Below are 16,497 nucleotides of genomic sequence, written 5' to 3'. Positions count from 1 at the left end.
TGGTTGATAACGTCCAGAGATGCCTGTTTTATTTCTTACTAGGTGACTGCATTTCAGGCTGGTAACAGTAACAGTCTAATTACCAACTAAATTTGTACCTCTGAACTACAAATCAACAATCCCACTCAGCAAGGAGCGACATGTCAACAGCTAATTGGAGGGGGCTGGGTTTTCCAAAGAAATGGTCTTGATTGGCTGTGAGTGGAGCCAGGGGTGAGGCCTGAGATTATTTTAAAGGCCCTGACTTCTGACTGAGATAGGCGGAAACCCTGTGAGGCCCTAGGCAAAGCCTTCCATCCCAAATCCTAAGAGCACAGCTGTTAGCTTCCTTTCTGTGGTCAGTTCAGCCCAAACAAGGAGCTGAGCTGGGCCCGGCAGAGCGGACCCAGGGCCTACTCTTAGCTGACCTGTCTTTGGCCTGCACTCCCACCTCAGGGCACAGCCCTTTCTGCAGGTTCTTAGGAAAAAGCTAGGCTTCTGGTAATTTTTTTGTCTCTTTTAAGTTCTGCTTTGAGAAGAAAAGGGAATGCAGGGGTAACCAAGGGTGGGCAAGGGCACCTCAGCAGAGCTCCAGCGGCCCCAGGCCCAGAGCCGGGCTGAGTCAGGTCTGCGCTGGTGAGCGGTGCTCCTCCGGGAACACAGGACCACCGCGTCTTCTTGGGAAGATGTCCAAGGGGGAGGACTTAGCAACAACATTCCAAGATTTAGGGGCTGTTCATCTGAGAAGGTAGAAGCTGGGAGAAGGTCAAGATCAAGGAAGAAAGAGCTAGAAGGAAGGAATGAGCAGCCCCTTCTTATCACATGGCAGGCGCTCCATCAAAGTAAGCAATTAGTACGTGAATCATTACGGTAGCTACTCTCTTCCTCACCAGAAAAGAACACAAACTTCCTTTGAGGGCTGGAGAGCCCCTGCCCAAGAACCGGCTGACAGGCTGGTGTTTTTCCCTCAGACCAAGACAGACCAAGTCACTTAGGAAAGGACGTCCTCGCCAGCAGCTCTGCACGGGGCCTCCGCGGCCGCCGCCCTCGCCCTGCTCCACCCGCCGCGCATGCGCCTCGGAACCCTCGGGCTCTGCACGTACGCGCTGGCACCTAAGGCAGAGCCAGAGCACCGATGCTCTGTCCCTTGGCACCCACCTGACAGAAGAACACCCTGGCAAATACCTCACCAAGAGCTAGGGACCAAGAGAACGCTGCAGTCCCACTTCGGGCCGGGTTATGCCAGCCCTGCGAATCCCAAGCAGAGTCTCCAAACACGGAGGTTCTTCTGCTGCTGGAGAGGATGCGCACCCTAGGGTGCTAGCTGAGGAGTTAATGCAGAAAACAAGGCACCACAGAGAGGTTGGACACTTGGGTTGTGTGATTCGGGACACCCTGGAAAAGTCCAAGGGTGGAAGGAAGGGTGGGGGAGGGGGAGGAGAAGAATGCGTTTTAAATAACATCCCGGGAAACGGGAGCCCGACTAGATGGGCTCCGGTTTGAGCTTTTCTGCTAGGAAGTCATTCACAAAGGCCTCCACAATGGCAGGGGTGATCTCCTCCACGTCCATCACGTACTTGGCCCGGGCTGACATGTCCAGAATGGTGAGCAAAGGGGCAGCCTCGGGCAGGTTGGTGTAATCTCGCAGGGAATCGGTCATGTCATCCTGGAAGTCACCGGAGGGAAAGAAAACCAGTAAGTTTCCAAGAAAGAGGGTAGAGGGTCCCCTGGGCCCGGACTCCCCAGACAGCCTAGGGATGGAACCACCACGTCATCCTGGAGCGCGGCCGGCCTCCAGGAAAGACGGGCTCTCAGAACGGGGAGCAGGGCGCCCTGCCCTGCCAGGTGGAGGGGGAGCCTGGTTCATAAAATTCTCTCTCTGCACCACCCCAAACCCCAGGCAAGTCATCTTTTCTTATTAGCACAAAAGCAGCTCTAACTTGTGAAAATGGGATGCCGTTTGATTACTTACTTTTGCAACCAACTCTCAATTATCTGCAGCCCCACTGTGGGCCCAGGCCCATCTGGACTTCAACTGCAGAATGTTTTTAAGAAAACAGCCCACTGCCCCCAGCCCCACAGCTGCAGCGGGGGCAGGAGTTACACCGCCAGTTCAGAAGCCGGGGCCCCTGAAGTGCTACTGAAGTTTACACGGGTTGCTGTATTTATCATTTATAAATGATAAATGATAAGTTTATCATTTACAAATGATAAATTTATCATTTATCATACGTTCCCAGTGACTGCCCTGAGGAATTTCCCTAGCATCAGATGTAGCTTTATTAAGTATAAAGGCAAAGAGAAATCCAAAGACAAGGAGAAAGATTTGTAAGGGAGCAACCATCTGAGATTACCTTTCACGCTGCTGATACAGGAAATGGACTCTCTATACCCATCCCCAGGTTGTCTTACCATAAAGTGTGCAAAACTCTCCACTGAATGAAAAGACCTGAGTCGCCCTGCCAAAAAAGGGCTCGGAGTATTCCTGGCCTTAAATGCTGGTGAGCAGGAGGCTCACCGGTTTCTGAGACAAAAACCATTTCTTTCTGAAAGGGCAGTTCTTTAGGAAAGATGATTAGTTATTGTCTTTCTTGCCCCCACCCTATAAAGAGCACGCACTTCCCAGCAATGCCGGGTGATTCAGCATCTCTGGCAGCGTTCACCCAACTCACAGCCTCCATCTGGGTTAATAAACAATCTTCACGATAAACAGAGGGGAGACACCTGGACAAATACCATACATCCAATTCCCGTTAGGAGGCCAGGCCAGAGCCCGCTGCCTCCCCTCCACTTTCCCTGGAGCAAACACGGGGAGATGAATTTTAACGGCTGTTAAGGCTTCAGAAGGGGCAACTTCTGCCTGCGGGAGAGGACAGGATCAAGACAAAGCCGCAGCCCGCTCAGCCTTGGGGGAATGTGAAGGGCCTAAGTCTAGGGCTCAGAAGCCCCCAGTTGGTGCCTGACGTTCCAGCGCCCTGTGCTTGCTGGCTGCCTTGCTTCCGAGGTCAGAGAACTGGACCAAGAGAGCTGCCAAGGCCAGGAGCCCAGGTGCAGAGCAGGGGAAGGCCTGGCGGTGGGTGGGAGAGCTGGAGCAGCGGATGCCCCCGGGCCTCTGCCCAACCTCCTGGTCCAGGCTGGGCGGCCCGTCTGCCAGACCCGCTCGGACAGAGGGAGGGAGAGCACTGCTTCTGGAGTCACTCCTCATCTCACGTTCACTCCTCTCTGCCACCCACTCAATGCAGGCCTTTGGCAAGAAACTTCTCGGAGCCCAGGTCTCCTAAAACCTGTGAAACGGATTCAATAATGGCTCACGTGGGGTTCCGCGAGCATGAGAGCCAGCCCGCACGCACAGCCCGCCCGGGCCGGACTCGGAGCGGTCTCACCCTCTCTCAGCCGCACCCTCCTCATCTGTGGGACGGTAAGGAGGGTGTTCCCTGCCCACGAGGTGAGGCACCTCGCTCGGGGCCTGGCCTATGGGAAACCTGCCATTGCTCCTTTTCAGCCACGTTTGTAACGCGGCCACCGGAGCCCTCCAGCCCTGCCCCCGCGCTGGCTCCGCCCTTTTCTCCTCTGCGCCCATCTTTTCTCTCCGAGAACCGTTCGAAAGGGCTTAGAGTTTAATACATTCAGAGCGGCTCCCATTTGTGCTTTGTGTGGAACGGGCTGGGGACCCCCAAGGCAGGGCCCTGTGAACCTGCTTTGTTCCCTCCACCCCACGGCTGGGCAGGGTGACTTCAGCTGCCTTCCAGGGGCCCGCGGAGCAGGGGCGGCTACTGAGGTGATGAATGGGTGGTTCCCGGTGTCGCGCCGCCGCGGCCTCCCCTGGGATCCAAACACAGCGTGAAATGAGCAGGGGCTCGGACCAATTGGAGGTACAGATGGGAGCAGGGAGGGCAGGGGGGCTTCAAAACGTGTATCTGTCAGGAACTGGCTTAGGCCGGTGCCCGGGTTGGGGGAGGCAGCGGCGCCTGTGCGGGAGGTGGCTCCGGGGTGGGGACCGGGGGGACGCGGCTGCGGCCATCTTGCAGATTCCACGTGTGCGGGACCCAGGCTCCCAGACCTCCGGGGAGGCGGCCCAGCTTAAGGGCCCGCCCTTCGTCCCTCCCCCTCCCCCTCCCCCGGTGGAGGGCCTTCTGCTAGGTCCAGCCCAGCTGAAGGCCCTCCAGGGACAGGCCTGGGGTGGGAGAGACAGGGATGCCAGGAACGTCAGCACTCTCCCTGGGCTGGAGGGGTAATTGCAGGTCGGAGTGGTGGTCGGATCCCCGCCGGCATCGCGTGATGGGAAAAGGCCCCCTTGCGGGCCGGGGGAGGGGACTAACCAAGAAGACACTCTGTAAAGCATCAAGAGCTTGGTTTGGACCCAGCCCAGAGGAAATAAATGTTGATCGCGATCTTTGTGGCTCCCCAGCAAACGGGGTGGGCGTAGCCTGGGTGCAAGGTGGGGCGGCTCTGTCGTGGGTGGGCCTCCTGCGGCCCTGAGGCTGTGTGTAAGAGATGGCAAGGAGGCGGCAGGGGCCAGAATTGGTTTTCCTTGACATCTTTTTATGCTACGTTTGTTTGTGGAGTCTTCTGGAAGCACAGTCACCCCAGACCCCCTTCAGACATCCCCAAGGGCTGTTATCACTGGTGTTCTAAAAGCGGGCCAGCTGAGCCAGCCCCGGGGGCCAGGCCACAGCAGCACTCACCTCCCCCGCCACAAAGAACAGAAGCGGCGCCTCCTCCTCTTTGGCTTTGTATTTGGCGATGATCTTCTCAGCTATGGGCTGGATCAGCTGCTTGGCCGCCTCGGACTCCCCGTCATCCTCAGAATCTGTGACAGGAGAAAGACACAAAGACGCACTGGTTTGTCAATCAAGATGGAGTGGTGCCTGGGTCCAGGGCCTGACTTGCCCATCTGAGCAGCCCCTGAAGGGAAGAGAAGCCTCCTCTGGGACACCGGCCTCGCCTCCTGGGTGCTGAAGCGTGTGTCCCCAGGCATAGGCCAGCTTGCTCGCTGCTCTCACACACAGGCTGTCCTGAACCACGCCCCCAGGAAGAACTCGCTTCACCAAGTAGCGCTAATGCCCAGGCAAATGCAATCCTGTTCACTGAGCTCTTCACAAACCCACCTTGGAAGCTGAGCCTCCCCTAAGCCAGGACCTGAGGTCCCGGCAGTTTTTCTCACAATCACAGAATGAGATGCCGTGACCGCGGAGCTCTGATTTCCTAATGGAAATGGCAGAACTGGCGGTGGTGGGTCAGGACTGTGGTCTGATCAGCAGCTTTGGTGGCGGTTGGCAGGCACCAGGGCACTGGCAGCTTCACAGCTGGCAGCGGGACTTGGCTGGGAAGGGACAGGCTGACTGCAGAGGAGAACGCGCAGCCGGGTTCCCAGAGCCCCCTCTGGGCATCTCTTGCCTCCAGGGAAACAGCAGCATGGGAGCAGCTCACTCCTGCTGAATCCTGAAACCGAGAGCAGGCGCAGACCGGGGGTGGGTGGAAACAGGTGCCCACACAGGACCTTCACGCATTAGTGCCACACCACCCGGGAGGCCCAGTGCGCAGGCTCGGCACCACACACTCTAGATCCACAGTTAATTAGCTCCGTGATGCTGGGAACTCGCTTTGCCTCCCTGGGACCCTATTTCCACATCTGCAAATGGCCAGTGAGGTTCCCTACGGTCCCTCAGTTCAGAATTGCTTCCCAGGCCCCAGGATGTGGGCGTGTGAGCCTGCCTAGGAAAGCCCCAAGGTGAATGGTCCCCCAAGGCCATCCCCTTCCAGGGCCTCTATCCCCCAAGCACAGGGCCAGCCTGCAAGTCAGTTTGCTTCAGGATTCCCTCAAGTCCGCATGTTGGGTCCCCGCCTGGGGGCCCCCAAACCAGACTTCCAGAGAATGGGGGTCGGATGCTGCCTGCATTCTCCAGCCCCCTCACTGTGGTGCATATGGCAGCAGCTCGGCCATGATTCCGGTGCCCATATTTACTTTAAGTTGGAACCAAGCAACGAGTCCCAAGGCAGAGGGCAAGGTGGCCCTTGGCCAGCAGTGGCTCTGTTTGCAGAAGGAACCAGGGTCACCCCATGGGCCTGCAGGGAGCCTGGAGTGGGTGTTCTGTGTCCTCCTGCTGTCACCCAGTGAAAGAGTGGGAGAGGCGGGGAGACTGAGGGGCTCTCAGCCCCGGAGATGCCGCCCGAGGCCGGGCCCTGCTCCAGCCACCCTGGGGCAGCTCCTCAGAGCACAGGCGAGCGGCAGCGGCAGCAGCAGCTGGGGATGAGCCTTGGCCTATGGGGCCCAGCCCCCTACAGCTGCTGTGCTGCAGCCCGGCCCCCAACAATGGGTCTGTTCATCACAGGGCCGAGGGCTTCCTCCCGGGCTGACCTCTTCTTCCCAGCTGGCAGCCGGGAGCAGCTAGGAAGGAAAGCGCAGCAGCAGCTCCCAGAACACCACCACCCACAGGGGAGAACCACGAATAAATCACTGGGGTCAGAAGCGCGGCAACCGCGGAGACAAAGGCCCAGGCCCTGCGTTGCTGGCGACAGAAAGAAGGTGCGGGGACAGACTTCCCCGCCCCCCTCCCAGTGAGCTCTGCCCATCCCGGCCCACCCTGGGGCTCCCGCTGAGCTTCATACCTACAAAAAGGACGAGGCAGGGGCCCTCGTTGAGCTGCACGGCGTTGGAGTCGGAGAGCTCCAGCACGGGCTTGGGGTGCCACGGGAAGCCCCTGCAGTCCTCGTCGTTCAGCACCTCCACCCGCCCCTGCCGCGTGATCACCTCCCCCTGTGGGTCCAGCACAATGAGGGTGGGGATGCCTGCAAGAGAGGGCGCGAGATTGGCCACGGACCCACAGTCCACGGGACGGCCCCCTAGGACACGATTCATCCCCTGGGATGGAAGCTGGGCTCAGCCTCTCAAGAGCCAGGGAGCCCCCCTGGGTTGGCAGGTAACATCTCCACGGGAGCCTAAGCAAGTCACTCCCCCGCCCCCCGGCGAATGCACTGCAGCTCCCACCTTATCCTACCGCCACGTAAAGATCAACGAGGCTGTGCATTTCAGAACTCAGCACGGGGGCTTGGCACATAGAAGCAGAGAAGTCCTAGAGAGATCCCCAAGAAGCAGGAGCTGCTCCCATACCTGCAGGGAGCCTAAACCTCATGAGGTGGTGTGAACACCCACTCCCCTGCAATGCAGACCAGCACAGGTCAAGGGCAGGAGGGCCCCCACCCGTGCGAGCACAGGGGGCCTGTTGGGGGGAGGAGCCTGGGACAGGGGCTGCCAGGAGCAGAAGGACAGGAGGAGGACAGCTGGCCACCATCTCCAGCCCTGCTGCTTGGGGAGGTTCCAGTCCCTGGAGGGAACATGCTGACGGCAGTGCTGTCGCCCTCATGTTAGAATCCTGGGCTGGGGTAAGAAATGCAACACAAAGCGCCCCGCAAACCACAGCCCGCTTCTAACCATAAAGCCTCCAGTGGAAAGTCAGAGGAGATCCCTCCCGGGTTTTCCACCTCCCTGTTCTTTGTACCCCATTCCCCGCTGCTTCTCCTCCAGCCACCACCCACAGAGGCAGACTCGGCCCTGCCCTTTGGGGACACTTGTCTCTCCACTGGCAGCTGGTCCCCTCCCCCCTTGCACTAACCGGCTGCCTCCCCTCTGGAGCTGACTGGAGCTTTAATTTTATATGGGCCAGGGAAAGCCAGAGCAATTTAATATTTATAGATTCCACAGCATTCAGTCGGTAATTTGCTCCACTGACATTTTACTTCGCCACGGGGGGCGATGCTGAGATACCAGAAATACAGCCCTGGTGTTAGGACCTGCATGGTGGCTGGGGCAGCGGGCATGCAGTGGTGAGCCTATCTGCAAAAGGAAAAACGAGTCTATTATGTTCACACCTATTAGAAGGAGTGGCTTGGCATGTTGGGGAACAGGACTAGAGAGAAACAGGCTCTGGAGACTGCCTTTCCCAAAACACACATCACATACAAACACACGTGGCCGCAGCCGGCACACTCGGGCTTTCAGGATGCGCCCAGAGCTGTCCGGGCCTCCTGAGTTGTGTGTCAGAGTACAAGGGACTCGGGACATTTCCAGCCTCATCCTCACAATGGCATGTCATCCCCCGGAGGCCTGGGGCTCACATCAGGTGTGTCCCCAACCTGGATCAGGCTGGGCTTGAGTCAGAAGCCTGAAGGGAGCCTGGGGCTGGGGCCCACGACACGACAGGCTGGCCAGCTGCAGACAGATGCCTCCCCGGCACCACGCCTCATCTCAAAAATGCCTTGGCAAAGTTCTTTCACCAGTTTCTGAAACTGGGCAATTTCAAGTGTTGGGTTAAACCAGGGCCTGCCCACTGCTATGATTAGACACTGCAGCAGGCCTGTCTGTAGCCCAGACGTGGGATGCTGAGTTGGTCTGTGGAGGGCAAGCAGGCACAGAGGACGGACAGAGAAGGCAGGAGAAGTAAAATCCAAGGGCAAAGAAGCTCACTTCCTGGTTTGGTGCCTCGGTTTCTCCAAGTGGCTACTCTAAGGGGCTTCTTTGTTACCACGGCTGCAGCCTCTCTCCAGTCATGGCTGGTGGGGACCAGGACGGCAGGGCAGGGACACAGGCCCCCAGCTGGCTGCTGTGGAGTCCTCGCCAAGTCAACAGAGGAACAGCTCCCCTGGGCCCCCGGGTCTCCCCACTCCTCCCCCACGGCTACGTGAAAGCGAAGTCCCCCTTGTATTTGGTGCTTTGAGCCCAAGATGATGAGGTGCGTGTGCCTGTGGAGTGTAAACAGAAAGTGACTCGGTACAATGACCACAGACTTCAACCAAGAGAAGCCCGTTTCCGGCACACGGACAGAGAAAAAGAATCAACAAGCATTGGGCCAGGCCGCCTTCCCATCCCCGGATCTTGGGTTAGCTTGGCCCCGGAGCCCTAAGTGTGTATGTTCCTCCAGAGATGAACCAGCGGGTGAGAAAAGGAAGCTTGCTCTCAGGGCGTCTGCTCTGCGCTCCGCACAGGGCGTGGGACCTCGCTCACTCCTGGAAGTACGATTATCCTCCTTCTGCAGATGTTCAAGCCGCCTACCCAAGGTCGTCTGGCCGGTAAGTGGCCACTGTGGGACAGGAAGCCTGGTCTGCCTGCTGGAAAAGCTGCTGCTCTTTCTACCAGGCCGGCCACTGGCGGGAGCTCTCACAGCCCCGGGCTGGGGACTCTCATCCCCAAGGAGGAGCTGGGCAGGGCAGGCCCTGCAGCCACACTTTCTGCACCACCCACCTCCCTCTTCTCTGAGGCTTTGGGGAAGGAGGCTGAGATACCATCACCTCTCCCCTTTCTCCCCCGGCCCCCGCCCCATCAGGCCTTTCCTGCTCCCCGCTCCCTTGAAGCAGGTTCCCTGAAGCAGAGACTTCTAAGGAGAAAATAGGGAAACTTAAAGGGAATGGAAAATTTCTAATCAATGCCTTTGTACAAAATAACTGCCACCCCAGCAAGGGGCTTCACTGAAGGGAATGAAAAGGGAGGAGTTCCGTCTCTGCTTCTCTTGAACTTGTCGTTTCCCAGCTGGGATGGCTGGAACGGTTGGAGGAAGAGTACAGTATGAATTCTAAGGAAGATCCAGGAAAGTCACTTAACTGCTCAGAGCCTCATTTCCACACCGTCAAATGGGGGTAGTGATAGTTTCCTGTCTTACTTGGGGGCTGGAAGTAAAATGACAAGTAGAAAATGCTTTCGAGCAGACCATCTGGCACACAGTAAGTACTCCGTAAATATTAGCTCTTATTATAAATAAGTTCATCATTATTTTTTTTAATCATCCCTAAGTTGATCCTTTGGCTCGCGAGAAGGGACAGAAAACTGGTGCCTTGCTCTCGTGAGATAAACAGAAACCTCCACGCTGGCCGGAGGGAGTTCGCTAAAGAAACAGAACACCGAGGCGACGTCAACACCACAGGGAGGGGTCCAGGGACGGTATAGTGCTGCCACGCGTACGGTTGGTGTTCTCTCGCTTGCACCACCCCAAACTTAACCTCTGCGAGTAGAACACACACTCTATTGCTCCTAGAGAGGGCTCCAGCCCCAGGCCCCCGCCCAGGGGAGCTTGGGTGGACCACAGCAGTGTCTTAGAATCCCCTTCAGCATCTCCCCGAAAACCTAGAGAAAAAGGAACAAGGCCTAAGAAGCCGGCTCCATACTGTTTCCTCCTGGGAGGAGCCGATTTGTGAGTATTTAAAACCATCTCAAAGCCACGTGCAGGATTTCCCTGGTGGCGCAGTGCTTAAGTATCCACCTGCCAACAAAGGGGACACGGGTTTGAGCCCTGGTCCGGGAAGATCCCACATGCCGCGGACCAACTAAGCCCATGTGCCACAACTACTGAGCCTGCGCTCTAGAGCTCGCGGGCCACAACTACTGAGCCCATGAGCCACAACTACTGAAGCCCACATGCCTAGAGCCCGTGCTCTGCAACAAGAGAAGCCACCGCAATGAGAAGCCCGCGCACAGAGTAGCCCCCGCTCGCCGCAACTAGAGAAAGCCTGCACACAGCAACGAAGACCCAATGCGGCCGGAAAAAAAAAAAAAAAAGCCACGTGCACAGAGACTGTCCCACAGTTGCGTTTGGTTGCTCTCCTATCGCCAAGGAAAGAGGGAGTTTCAAAGGAGGTGGTGGGTCTGGGGCAGCACCTGGGGGTGGGAGAGGACCTGGTCAGGGCCGTAACCCAACTTTGTTTCTCTGCTTCTAGATGGCAGTGTGATCGCAAAGATTGCTGGCAGTGGAGAAGAGAAAGGGGAGGAAAAGCAGACCCCAAGACAGGAAGAGTGGGTTAGGGCACGTGGCAGGGCAAGTGGTTACGTGATCACGGAAATAAATGGTCATCATGAATGCTGTAGCAGTATGGAAATGTTTGTAATACATGGATGAGTTGAAAATGCAGAATACACAGTGCTATGTGTACAATTACAACTCTGTAGAAATATGCTTGAAGACAGAGACCAAAAGGACTCAGAAAAGTGAAAACAGTTGTGCTAGGAAGGCAGGAATGTGGGTGAAATAGATACATATTTGAGTTTTGTTAAATGGTATTATGATGGATGCACTAACATTAAATAAAAATCAAGCAGGAACCATAGGGCAGCAGGGGTGGGATGACAAATACAGACCACGCCTTGGCAACATCAACCCCAGTTCCGTTCATCACATCCCTCTTTTCCTCCCCCTCCAACTCCCCCAAACCTTACCCTACTGGGTGAGTTAAGGAAAGGAAGAAGGCAGCTGGTGTGAGTGGTGAAGCTCAGGGAAACCCAAAGAAAGTCAAAGGGATGAGTCTGGGCTCACTTGAACTCGGCCAGAAGGCCCGCGTCAGGAGGCACAAAGAAGACTTTTTTTTTTTGGACCATGCCACGTGGCACGCGGGAATCTTAGTTCCCGGACCAGGGATTGAACCCGCGCTCCCTGCAGTGGCAGCTCAGAGTCTGAACCACTGGACCGCCAGGAAGTCCCAAAGAAGACATTTAAAATGGCAGCGTTCTTGTAATACAGAAAAGCCGGAAATGACCAAGTATCCACTGACGGTGGAACTGATAAACAGGCTGTGGTACAACAAAGCACTTCACGGCACTGAAATAAACCAGATGTAAATATCAACAGGGATAAATCTCAAAAACATAATGTTTAGTGAGAAAAGCAAGCTGCATTATGATATTACAGCATGTCAGCACTTAAGTACACTTCTAAAAACACACCCATCACGACTATACATTACTCATGGATTCAGAGACGCAGTGAGCATCTGAAAACAGATGAGGAATATTCACAATGAATGGATGATAGTGTCACTGCTCTCCCCCACTGGGGAGAAAGAAGGGGCCATGCTCCACGGAGGAGTAAAGGGAACCCCACTTGGTCTGTGTTTAATGCTCCCATTCGCTGATAAATACCTCAGGCAAAGATGTCAGTTCTAGGTGGTGACCACATGGGTGTTTGTTCCATTGTTCTTTGTCCCTTCCTGTTTTTCCTTTTTTTATGTTTTCAGAATGAAACAAGACGAGCAGAGAAGACCACTGAGGCTGCTCTGTAGGCCCCAAGACAGCCCCCAGCCGCCCTCCCCGGGCCCAGGGGGCCAGCTCCACAGAGCCTGCGCCAGCCCTTTAAATACTGAGATCTGCCTACAAAAAACCAGCAGCGTGGGCCCCTCGCCCTCTACTCACTGAAAAACACAATGGCTGAATGTTTCGTTTCTACAGAAAATAAAGAGACTCCGCCTCAAGTCCATTTTGTGAAAGGGGCAGGGAAGAGGGCAAAGGAAGGGAAAGAGAGGAGGAGGGCGGGAAATGGATGAGAAAGGCAGGGAAAAAGGAAAAGGAGAAGAAAAAGCCAGAGGGTAAGGCTAAGGAATAAGAGGGCAACAGAGAAACAGAAGATAAATAGATCCCGGGAGAGCGACGGGCCTCACACAACTGCCTCCCGGTGTTCCCTGCTGTGTTCCTGGTGGCAGGGCCTCCACCCACCCCGGGCCCTGTCTGCTGGCCCCAAGGGCGGGGGCGGGGGTGGGGGGGAGAGGAACAAAGCCAGCGGGGGCCTCTAACCCAGGAGAGAAGGGGCTCGGAGCCTCCCTGCACAGAACATGGTATTCTCCAACAGCCAGCATTAGAGAATTGCTAATGGGATCTGCCTTTTGCCAAGTGCGTCTAAACCCTTTCCTTAGAAAGGCATTTGTCAGCAGCTTACAGGGCTACAAATTCCCCAGTCTGCACAAAGCGCTGGGAGGAGGGAGGCCAACCCAGCTACTCCCCAAGGCAAAGGAAGTGGATGGAGGCCACATGCCAGGCTTTGGTGAACTCAAGCGGCCCCATGAAGACTGCTAGCTAACACGGCCCGGCCTCCGGCCAGAGCACCCGAGGGACCGGCAACCAGCCTGGGAGCAGATGCCTCCTCAAGGCCTGCAGCAGGTCCTGCCATCTCTGAAAGGGGTGACTGGAGGGCACAGCCTCAAGACCTGGACTCTCCCACCACCACCTGGATGGACACCTGAACAAAGTGGCAGCATCCTATGCACGGCCTCCTCGGGACGCTGGAAGATACTCAGAACCCGGGGGCGCTCTGAGCCCAGCTCCCAAGATGCTCAGAGGATTCCAGGTTCTTCTGCATTGCCCATTTTCACCCAAGCCTGTCCAGGTGACACAGAGGGGCTCTGCCCTCGTGGGCCTCAATATGGTCTGATGAAGTCATTTGCGCGCTCTAAGGCCCAAAGACAGGCCAGGTGGTGGTGGCTCAGCTTGGGTGTGGGAAGGGGAAGGAAGGTACCTCATACTGCTCTGTGAAAGCACCCTCATCAAAACGTTCAGGAGGAGACAGAAAGTGGGGTGAGAGACCGGGACACAGAGTCTAGCAGGGAGCATGAGCTCTCCCAGATAGAGCCCTGCGGGATCTGCAGAAGACCAGACAGTCGGTGGAGCCCTCCACCGACTCTGCCTATGTATGGAGTGTATGTACGTGCACGTCGTGATACTGTAACATAATGAGGCGTATATATTTGGCCTTCATCCCCAGCTCCTGGCACAGAGCTCCTAAAACCCCTATAATTTCCTGAATGATTGGGGTGATAGGAACATCTTTTGTTATAATATTTGGTCTTAGTCCCAGATCCTAACACAAGAGCTTCCAAGACTGTTGGAATGGAAGTGGTAAGAGTGAGTGTCTTTTTGGATGCTCACGAGATGACGGGTCTAGGTCGCCAGAGAGACGCAGTTAGAAGGTTGGAACATTCAGCTCCACACCCTTGACCTCAAGAGCTGGGGAAGGGACAAGGGCTGGAGGTTGAGTTAATCACCAATGGCCAGTGACTTAACCACTCATGCCTACATAGTGATACCTCCATAAAGGCCCCAAAATGATGGGGTTCAGAGAGCTTCCAGGTTGGTGAACATGTGGAGGTGCTGGGAGGGCGGTGCACCTGGAGAGGACATGGGAGCTCTATTTGAGTAAGAAAGAAGAAAGGGGATGGGGAGACACACAGACATTCTGAGTTACGGACGTGATGCTGTAAAAGATGCTTCATGGTGGAGAGGAGGGAGACCGAGGGAATTCAGGAGAGCCGGCCATACCGCCACTAAAGCAGGTCTGCTGAGGAGAGAGACACTCACCCAGGGGAGGAGTCTGGGCCATGGGAGATGCCGACAGGGAGGAAAGTGATGGCCCCGGGACCTCGGGTCCCCAGCCAGCCCCTGTTCCACATCCCCATCACTCTGCTCCCGGTCCGGCCTGTGCAAGGCTGCAAAGGCGTCTTCTCAGCAACCCTGCCCCCTAGAACAGGCTGTGGATTTTCTCTACCTTATATTTTGGTAGTCAAACGCAGTGGCATGCTGACTGGTAAAATCAATGGAAAATGCTGCCTAAGAACTTTCCAACAACTAATGCACCGGGGACCCCAAAAAATGCCATGAAGCTGAAGTACCCTGTGAGGCTGGAAGGAGGCAGAGGCCGCCTGGGCCACCTGCCCTAGAGCCCAAGGGAGCAGCCTCTCTCTCCCCACAGGTAGGTCTGTTGTGAGCCACAGCCTGAGGTCTGGCTACAGTGGGAGCTCAGTGAGTCCATCAGAGATATCAGAGGATAACATGCCTCTGGGATTTCTCTTCCAGTCTAGCTTACATGTCACTACTGCACTGATCTTCCCTTTATCAAATTTTTCAAAAAGCTCCAAAGCCCAAAGCGCCAAGTTCAAGGACCACAGCCTGGTGCTCAAGGCCTTCTGTGATGTGGCATCACCAGCCTTATTACCCAGCCTGCCCTATAGTACACCATGGACATCCTACTCTGGCCTTTGCCCTGGAATGTCTCAAACCCTCTACCTAAATCCCATCCATTCTGTAAGGCCCTGCTCTAGAGTCACCTCCTCCAGGAAGCCTTCTGGGCTCAAGAGCTCCAAGCCAGAGTCTCGTGTGAATTCAGACTATTCCATTGTGTGCCCTTCATTAAATGCTGCCTTGAAAAGGATCCTGTGTGGCTCTTCCACACTCTCGTTTCACCGTGCTTTAGTGCATCTCTGGCTTCACAGGGCCAGAGGTGGACAGACAGATCAGGGTCAGCCGGCAATGTCTGACAGGCTGCTTGCAGGAATGACTCCTAAGGCTTAGCCAAAGAGGTCAGTGATCAAGTGAGCAGCTGGCAGAAAACACTGTGCCAGGGAGAGAACCCAAGAGTGAGGAAGCAGGAGGCAGAGAGCTGGATAAGCAGGGTGGTCCAAGCTGAGGAGGGGCTAGTACAGAGGGCAGGGAGTGTACACCGTGGAGCCAGCAGACAAGGAGCAGCGGGACAGGCCAGGTGCAGGGATGGGCTGCAGAGGACACTTGCTGGCCAGAGCTGGGTTCTTTTGTGTGGCTGCCCAGCCGCTGCTTGCCTGGGCACAGGGCCTCTCCAGATCAGCTTTCTGATTCTCAGCTGAGGGCTCCTTGAAGTCTGGGAACCACATATGTACTCATCCTCACACTGCCAGGCCTTAAGAGACTGAGCCAAATGAATGCATCTCTGAAAACTCTTCATTCTCTTCCTGCTCATTTGTGGTCACCCGCATCCTGGCTGTCTGGGCCACACCTAGCAACCAGGGCTCCTACTGCTGTAATATTTACATGTTGATAGCTGGAGAATCCAAAAGGAGAGTTCCCTTCTCCGCTCTCTGAAGGCAGACAGAAAACCATCAGTTTAATTTTTTTTCCTTTTTTGTTTTTTTGGCCACACCATACGGCATGCGGGATCTTAAGTTCCCCGACCAGGGATCGAACCCACACCGCCTAAAGTGGAAGCGCAGAGTCTTAACCACTGGACCGCCAGGGAAGTCCCACGATCAATTTAATTTTTTCGTGCCCTGCCAATGTCTGACAGAAGGGTACCTTCTAGCCTCAGCTGTGTGTCCAAAACTTGTGTGGAATCTTGCAGGGTTTGTGATTTCTCCTTAGGAGATTGCTATTCTGTGCCTACCCCGCCAACAAGGGCCCCAAGAAGCATCTCACAGAGCACAGGGAGGGTAGAAACCCCCACCCTCAAACTGGCTACGCATGATATAGACAGTCCTTTGGTAATGTATTACTTTCAGGTGACCTCAGGGCCTTAGCATCGACCACTAGAATATGACCTGCACCTCACTGGCCTCCACCTCCAAGAAAGGGCAACTCCCTTCCTCAGAGAGGAAAAGGCTGTGCTTCACTGAGGACGTGTGTTTGGAAAGAAGATGCCTCCATATAGAGAGGCTGCCTGACTGAGCAGAGTGGCCGAGTGAAGGCCAGCACCTGCTCTGCTCTCTGGGACAAGTTCAGTCTTCTGAGCCCTTGTACAAAGTGACACCTCTTTGACCAACACTTTTTAGTTCTTCAAAAGATATCATCCTACTGTAGTTATTTCCCAATGTAAATCCCATCTTGCCCACTCAAGGGCAGCACCGGGACACCCTTCTGGTTTCTTATTCCCCACCAAGCTCAGTGTACAGTATTGGTGGTTAGTTGGAGCCCAAGAAATAGAATCCTATGCATTTAAATCTACTCCAGCTTTTTTCCAAAAAGGATTT

At 55.5% G+C, this 16,497-nt stretch overlaps 1 protein-coding gene across 2 annotated transcripts in view; it reads right to left on the bottom strand.

The window, feature by feature from the left end:
- The window catches only part of NXN (nucleoredoxin), a 144,279-nt gene continuing 127,782 nt past the window's right edge, over positions 1-16,497 (bottom strand). Inside the window, exons 6-8 of one of the 2 annotated variants that reach the window (XM_081218472.1) lie at positions 6,589-6,768; positions 4,665-4,789; positions 1-1,645 (exon numbers count right to left, since the gene is read on the bottom strand). In XM_081218472.1, the coding sequence (XP_081074598.1) occupies positions 1,463-1,645; positions 4,665-4,789; positions 6,589-6,768 (488 nt within the window). In that variant the 3' untranslated portion in view covers positions 1-1,462. The remainder of the gene's footprint in view (positions 1,646-4,664; positions 4,790-6,588; positions 6,769-16,497) is intronic. The other variant, XM_081218473.1, reaches the window with a different exon arrangement.

The sequence above is a fragment of the Mesoplodon bidens genome, assembly GCF_964165515.1.
Source record: "Mesoplodon bidens genome assembly, chromosome: 19".
NCBI classification, from domain to species: Eukaryota; Metazoa; Chordata; class Mammalia; order Artiodactyla; family Ziphiidae; genus Mesoplodon; species Mesoplodon bidens.
This window is presented reverse-complemented; position numbering and strand designations above follow the sequence as displayed.